Source organism: Triticum dicoccoides, chromosome 3B (genome assembly GCF_002162155.2).
Source record: "Triticum dicoccoides isolate Atlit2015 ecotype Zavitan chromosome 3B, WEW_v2.0, whole genome shotgun sequence".
In the NCBI taxonomy this organism is placed as follows: domain Eukaryota; kingdom Viridiplantae; phylum Streptophyta; class Magnoliopsida; order Poales; family Poaceae; genus Triticum; species Triticum dicoccoides.
The window spans coordinates 501727659-501735371 of record NC_041385.1 but is presented as its reverse complement, the minus strand read 5'-3'; the positions used below and the strand labels follow the sequence as shown (position 1 = coordinate 501735371).

The following is a 7713-nucleotide window of genomic DNA, read 5'->3' as shown; positions in this document are numbered from 1 at the left end:
AGTGGGTCGGCGCACCACCGATCTGGTTCGGGACGACGCCGGTGCAGGAGCAACTCTACCTCTAGCGATGGCGGCAGCAAATACTGGCGGAGGAGCGCTGCAAGGGCAAGCAGCTGAAGCGCGATGCAGAGGAGGAGTGCCGCGAGTCGAGGGAAGAGGAGCGCCTTGCCCGGAGTGCGCAAGCCCAGCCCGCGGTGGTACAGCCAGTGGCGGACACCGCCACAGCCTGCGAGATGGCGTTCCCCTGGGTTGGCTCGGCGCCGACGCTCATCGACCTCACCGGTCCCGACGGCCACGAGGAGGACGCATAGGGCAGTGCGCCTTCTCCTAGTTTTAACTTTTATTTGATATTTTAACTTAAAAAGTTGACTCGTGGACTCTCGCCCGCCTTTGTGGTCGACGTTAATGTTTACTTAACGTTTTCTATTTTCATAATGTTAAAAAAGAATGTTTGCGGTGTTTTTTCGCGCAGCCTCAAAAATAAGTCAGGCCAGCATTGGACGCAAGCGCCGACCACGAAAGCGGACATGGGTGTCCGCTGGGCCGGCCTAAATGGACAAAAGGCGGACAAAATCGATGTTCCTTTGTTCTAAATGGCTCCGGATCGATCACCTGCATTTCTGTACTAGACTTGCAGGTGTAGCATCTTGTCAGTTAAGTTCAAATGCACCGACAGGGCGACACTTGCCTATATACAGTACTCCCTCCATTCCACAATGTAATGCGCCCGCGCTTCCAAATTCAGTGGTATAATTTTTGCTCCCGCCGCAGTCGGTCTTGTTGGTTAAATTTACGATCAAATTTAGATCTCGGGAAGCGTGGGCGCACTACATTGTGGAATTGAGGGAGTATGATAGAACTTGGCGTGCAAGTGCGTCTTGATACTTGTTTATTTGAGCATCGTGCAAGAGGCTGCGTTGCAGTCCCCACAACCACAAGTGAAGGCGGAGAGACGATCTTTGGATCCGGCGAGGTTCGTGTCTGGTAGTTCGCCGACGACACTCTCGCGGGTGGCGGTTGTGTCGGCTACTGTAGTTGTGTTTACTGTCTTGCAGTTGGGTGCATGGATGATGGCAGACGGCGACGTTCCTCTTCTTTGACTACATAGGATGAAGTTGAAGGCGTCGAGATCTGGTGACCACGGGGAAGATCCCCGGCCTACGTGCCACAAAGACTCGATCTCGTCGCTTGCAGCGACCCGCTTCATCGGCTCAAAATGCATCTTTGTATGTGGTGGTGCTCTCATATATCTTGGTACGGCGGCTGTTCTCATCTTTATCCAGTGTTGCCATGGTGGCGGCGAAGGACATTTGTGGACTATGTTTCATCGAGGCACGAGTTTCTGCAAAGGTGGAATAGTAGTTTTACCTCTTGTGTAGTTCTTTGTGCAAAGTTGCTTGACAAGCATTTGTGTCTCGTATGTATGGTGACCATACGTGTAATCTCTGTGAACAGATTGTCTAATAAAATATATGGTTGATTAAAAAAAAGTGAAGGCGGAGAGACTATGCACGGTCGCAGAGCCACATCAAGAGCGCCTGGGTTGGGGTAGCCGGTAAAAACCAGTTGCTCCTCGTTTCACGGCAAACCCGCAACCTGCCACGGGTAGCGTATGCATTATGACCAGTGCCCCCACCTGCGTACACCACTACGGCAGTACAGTAATGACGTTCGCGAAGACACAAGGAAACGAAATGCAATACAAAACGGAGGACCAGTTGCCCAGCCAGTGTCTTCGTGATGCCTCTTGTTTTTCCTTTTATTGTTTTATCATGGAGGGCCCAGTTCCATAGCATTTGGTTGGCGTGCCGTGCATCAGGGCCAGGCCCATGTCGTTTGAAGCAAAGCCCACTCCATCGCGGGAACTAATTACAAGACCGAGGAAACGCAAACACTCGAGCTCAAAACGAGATTTTCGAACCAAGCCCCCGCAAAAGGAAAAACAGCCTGGGGGAGGCATCATCATCATCATCATTTGTCTGCAAGGCGAGCACGCACGCGAACTCTTGCCTGCGGCTATGCCGCCTCCGTCTCCATTTACAAATGTCGCGTGCATTCCTTTCGGCTAAGCTCTCTCTACCGGTTTTGTTTCTTCTCCTAACATAACACCCCTCGCTCCCGGCCACCACACATGACATCCCCATCTTCTTTGCTTGTCCGTCTCCTCTCCTCTGCGCTCTTCACTCCGAGTCGCTGTCCATGCTCTCCATCCCCTTCAGCCCTCTTCGCCTCTGCATTCCAGATCACGAGACAGAGGTTTATGTTAGTGCCGAGCTCGAAGCGATAACCTGATGGGAGACACTGTAGAAACAAAGACAAGCACTACTACTGTCACTTCTGATAGGTGCTTAAATAATAAGCTAGAGTATCTAACACCACAAGCACGACTTAACCATGCAGTCTTTCGGGACTAAACACTGGAGTTCATGTTACAAGATTCCTTTCTCCAGATAACTACTAGTACAAGATTCGGAGATTTGGAGTTGGTGCCTCGTGCTACCATTAACGCAGAGATTAAACTTGCAGTGATGCTAATTCCAACAGATAGAAGGTGAAAACTTTTCAAATCTTCTTCTTTCAGTTTTATTCTCTTTTTCATGGTTATGATTCCAAGCTCTATCCGGGCGGGCCATCATGTGGTCCTAGCAAGCGACAGATACATGTCTCGACATGGGCCCCTTCCGCTGGATCGGCCCATTTGCAAGGGCACAAGTGCCAACGGCGAGTTGAGGCTGACAGGTGGACCTCATTTCCCAAAGAGACCTTGGAAATTTTCTTTTGTGGCTACTACTAGTAGTACGTACCAGTTGAGTTGTCCGCCGGGTTTGGCTCTTTTAATTTGGGAAAACCACACATGATAGTGCAGTTTGCAGGCTGATGAATCTACTTAACCTTTTTTAGAGATGGATCAATCTACTTAACCCTAGGAGATTCTTGAGGTTAGGGCAAGGAGATCGCCTAGCACGGTTGCATCCTCACGTCCACAGCAATAAAGCGGGGCCAAATAACTCGGCACCGTCATGAATGAGGACACGAAGACGCATCACGGGTCATCATGGGTCCCACGTGACCATCCTCCCAAAAGAAAAGAAAAGGGGCAACTAATTAACCCCGCTTTAAGGCTCTAATTAATTAACATTGCAGCCCATCAATCACATGCCCTGAACCAATCAACCTACCTGAATCACCACTAGTAGTAATTTTTCTTTATTCTTATTCTTTTTTCCATCTCAAAAGAATATATTTTCTTTGCAGCAGAAAAGAAAACGAAAAGGAAAACTAGGAATTGATTGATTGTTTGCTATACCTTCTTGGCACATTTCTTCTCTCGCACCTCATACCGGCCTTTGGTCAAATCCGAGAGCCACATCCCTGGAAACACGAACTGCAGCAAGACACAGGTTAGTTATCATGGATACTCTTCAGAAACGCTACTGCTAGATCCGATCGGATTCAGTTTTTACAGGAGCACAATAAGATAGTAGATGGATGCATACTTGGAGCGACTTGTCCACGTTCTTGGCCCGCTTCTTGGGCCTCTGGGGCAGCTTGGTGCCCTTCATCACCAGGAAGTCGTCCTCCTTCTCCTTGCGGGACAGCGAGATGTAGATCCGGGGAAGCTCCAACCGCTCCCCGCCCAGCTTCTCGCCGGCGCCCGTGCCGTTGTCGGCGGCCACCAGCTGCGAGTCGTGGTTGTTGCTGTGGTGGTGGTGGTGGTGGTGGGCGTTCTTGGAATCCATGTGATGCTCCGCGGCGGGGGGCTTGTGGTGCGGCGCCTTGTCGGGCGACGACCGCTTGTGCACGCCGCCCGATCGCTCCTCAACGGACCTGATCGCGCAACCAAAGGAAGAAAACATGGCGTCAATCATGGGATCGGGGTGGCGTGGTGCTGCTGGTGATGATGCGGCGGTGGTTGGGAGGCTGCTGAGGGGTAAAGGGGAAGAAGGGTGGGTAGGGTGGTGGATCGGTGGTACTAGTACCAGAGGGAGACTCTTGCCACAACGAGATGCATACAAATATATGCAAAACCTAGCAAAGCTGCTACTACCAGAACTAGCTTTTTTTTTCCTTGCGGGGGTGCTACAACTACTACTGTTGATGCCCATCCATCCATACAGAAAAGAAAAGCAGATCGTGGAGTTGAGAGATGTGCACACATATTTATATGAAGAAGAGATGACCATCTGCCCTACCGGTGCTACTCCCTTTCCCTTTATGTCGCGAGATTCATAGCATCATCGCGCTTACACGGAAGCTGAAATCTACTGTACTAGTGGCTAGATCGGCCGAACAATCCACGGAAGCTGAAATTGGCCCTGGAGTAAAAGGAATTTGAGCAGATATGGCAATCTAGTTGGGTCCCCCATGCATCACGCAATGTGTGACAAATACGGGCGCTGCTGCCCCCTAGGTCACCTCGTGTCCACGGATTGGTCAAGGGACAGGGATGGTAAAGTTACCGCCCGTCCAGATCCAGACACGAAACTTTCCACAATAATAATAAAATCGCTTTTGAAAACGTAAATAAATGGCACGAAATTAGGAAGAGATGGAGCGATCCATATCACCGAGCCATCAAGGCGGTACGTACGTATGTAAAATATTGGTGGAAATTTGAAAAACCTACTTACTTCAAATTGGAGGAAAAGAAAGGAATCTTTCGTCCAACTCCAGCACTTGTTGCGGTGCTAAAAGACGGGCGGGCGGGCGGGCGGCACAGCTCACCAAAACCAAAAGAGACCCAAACCCGAACGCCGAAAACACCAAGCGAATAAATAACGCCCACGATCCCACGACTCCAACAAGAACAAGGGAAGATGGCCGAGCGGCCCGGTAGCTTTCCTCGGGGGCAGAAGCGGAAACAGAAAAAAGGTCGCGGTCGCCGGGTAAAACCGGCGAGAAATAGGGGAGGAGCGGGGTCTCACCCAGGATACACGAGACGAGACGGGGACGCGAGGGAGAGACCGTACCTGCTGTGGTGGGGAGGCTGGTGGTTGGCGTCTCCTCCGGCGACGCGGGGTGGGAAGGACGACGAGGACCTCAGGTTAGACCCCCGCGTGATCGTGGCCGGAGGAGGGGGCATCAGCTTCTCCGCCGGCGCCGGCGCCGACGCGCGCCGCTGGATCTTGCCGTTGCCCAGGGTCTGCCGACGCTGCGAGGACGGCGACGCCGACGAGGACGCCGCGGAGGAGTCGCGCCGGCAGCGGGACCGCTTGTTGTGCCCCCACTGTAGCAGCACGTCGCCGCCGACCGGGCCGGAGCCCGCGCCGGTGGAGCTTGGGGAAGCCGTGTCGGAGGAGTCGGAGGGGTGGTGGTGGCCGTGGTCCCGCGCCGGGCTCCGCGCGGCCGGCGGCTGCGGTGCGCGCGCCCGCACCGGCGGCTTGGAGTCCGCCTGGGAGGCGGCGAGGTACGAGGCCAGTCGGGAACCGTCGTTGGCGGCCGCCGGTCCTTCGTCGTCTCTAAAGGATCTCGAGGCCGGCTTGCGTGCAACGCCGCCGCTGCCGCCACCGTTGGCGAGCGGGAGGCAGTCCGGGCTGAGCCTTTGGTACCTGCAGCGACACAGATTAGTGATTTGACCGGACAAAGGGATCTGCTACAAAATGCAAGTAGCAAATCGGCCGCCTTGGAGCGGCCGATGAAATGAAAAGAAGAACACGCCGGATCGATCACAAAACGACCGCAAAATTCAACGGCCGGCAGAACCGGGATGGTAAACGCGAAGAACACGAAAACACTTCGGACGTGAACCATGGAACTCCAATCTTCACACGAAGAGAGCCTTGGATGCAGCGAAGAAGAAACGGCAGGATGCTTATCATCCGGACCAAACAGCCGGACAAGAGCATCGGAAACGAACGGAAAAGACGACCAGGAAGTATTCCGAGCACAAGGAGAAGACTGCGAAACACATATACAGAGATTAAGAACGCCGAATCATCAGGAGCCAAACGCAACCGTGTAAATTGGCATACTCAGAATCGAAACACCAAAGCACAGATCAACCAAACCAAAGAAGAAGGGAAAATCTAGAAAGTTAGACGACGGCGGCCAGATTACAACAAAGTAAACGCATGAAAGGTGAGAAATTTACAAGGCCGGCCAGTTGCGGCCGAGGACAGGCGAACAGATGAAATCCATCACCAACCAAAGGAAAACAGAAGCCGAAACCAAAAATCAAACGCACGCAAGATAGAAACAGCGCACGCGTCGATCTGAACACAAACAGAAACAGACACGGATGGAAGGAAGGAAGAAGAGCACGAAGAAGAGGGAGAGGAGAGAGAACCCGGAGATCTGCCGGCTACCTCATCATGTCCAATGCGGGAACGGCCTTCAGTTTCGATGAGCTCGTCGACGCGGCGTCCCTGCCAATCGCGTGGACCTCGAGGAGGCCACGCATCAAAATTGGCCTCCGGCCAACCGGTCGAGGCAGGCTCCTTCCTCCTGCCGCTGAGCAATCACTCTCCCGTTCGTCTACAGGAACGAACAGGAGGCGGCCACGAAATTTCGAGGAAAATTTGTGAGAAGAAGAGGAGCCGATGAGGCAGGGTGGGAGGAGGAAGAAGAGAGAGCAGCAATGGCGATGGGAGCAGAGCCGGGGGTCCAAATAGAGGCTTTATCTTTCGCGGCGTTCCCCTTTTGCCCTCGGGTAGGGCTGCCTATCCACCGTTCTGCCACCGCATTTGGCTACCCAAACTGCCCCCGCGTCGGGTCGTGGCAGTGTGGTGATTTGCGGAGAATTCGCGGTGGGTTTCTTGTCTACGAAGGCCGGGGAGATCCGTGCGGCCTCCTCTCTTGCCCTTCAAGCTCTCGTCGCTAACAGACGTCACCGCAAACTAAATTGAGAAAGAAATTTGCTACAGCTTGGTCATTCGAGCCCCACATGGCAGTCACTTACATTTGCGTTATGCTGTGCCACGTCTACGGGGAGTGCATCTCCTGGCATATGGTCGCTGGCCGGTGGGTCTCCCAGATGAGTGTGCGAATTAACTAGAGAGCGCCGATTTGGTTTTGAACGAACGGATGATACGAGTTTGATGGGATCGCCACATGGACGGTACGGTGGTACGACCATACCAATACCGCATAGGCAGCGGACGGGGGACGTGAGGAGGCAGGCGGTTGTGCATCGTCGTCGTGATCGGCACACACGGCTTTCGCACCCGAGGAGCGAGCCAAAGCAGGCAGCAACGTTTGGCCGTGGGGACGAATTTTTAGGGCAAACTCTGGTAGAGTGGTTATACTTGCAGACTCCATAATGTGTATGAATTGCGAGACGCGTAGCTAGGGCAACTCCAATCGCGCGACCCATTCTGCCAGCATGCGTCTGTTTTGGATCGAATCAGACATAAAGCGCAGTCCAACGCGTCGGCATAAACGGACATGCGTCCATTTTTTATCCACCCGCAACCCATTTTCGGTTCAAATATGGTCGGGTTTCTGTCGGCGCGGACGTGCGCGATGTTCGCCCTTGTCCTCCACTTGCCCCCGCCACACAGTAACACATCCACCCCATTTCCTCCATTCTCTCTCAAAACCCTCTCGCCCTCTCACCATGGCCGACGCGCCAAACCCCCCGCCCGCGTTGTCCACGGTCGACGGCGTGGCCGGCAAGCCCCGCTTCACCCACAAGAAGCAGCCTAAGAAGGAGCAGACGCCGAAGCAGCGGGCGATACAATCAACAAAGAGGGCTAGTCGGAGGAAGGTACAAGC

General features: G+C 53.5%; 1 protein-coding gene across 2 annotated transcripts; it reads right to left on the bottom strand.

Moving 5' to 3' along the window:
* Positions 1–1883: 1883 nt before the first annotated feature.
* LOC119276755 (homeobox protein OTX1-like) lies at positions 1884–6593 on the bottom strand. 2 transcript variants are annotated; one of them, XM_037557901.1, is made up of 5 exons: positions 6306–6593; positions 4971–5549; positions 3498–3828; positions 3308–3385; positions 1884–2301 (listed from the first exon to the last, which is right to left on the bottom strand). In XM_037557901.1, exons 1-5 carry the CDS (start codon positions 6398–6400, stop codon positions 2098–2100), a joined length of 1287 nt encoding a protein of 428 aa, XP_037413798.1. In that variant the 5' UTR covers positions 6401–6593; the 3' UTR covers positions 1884–2097. The 2 variants fall into 2 exon arrangements, with proteins under 2 accessions (XP_037413798.1, XP_037413799.1); XM_037557902.1 differs by having other exon boundaries at positions 1884–2231.
* Positions 6594–7713: the final 1120 nt, after the last annotated feature.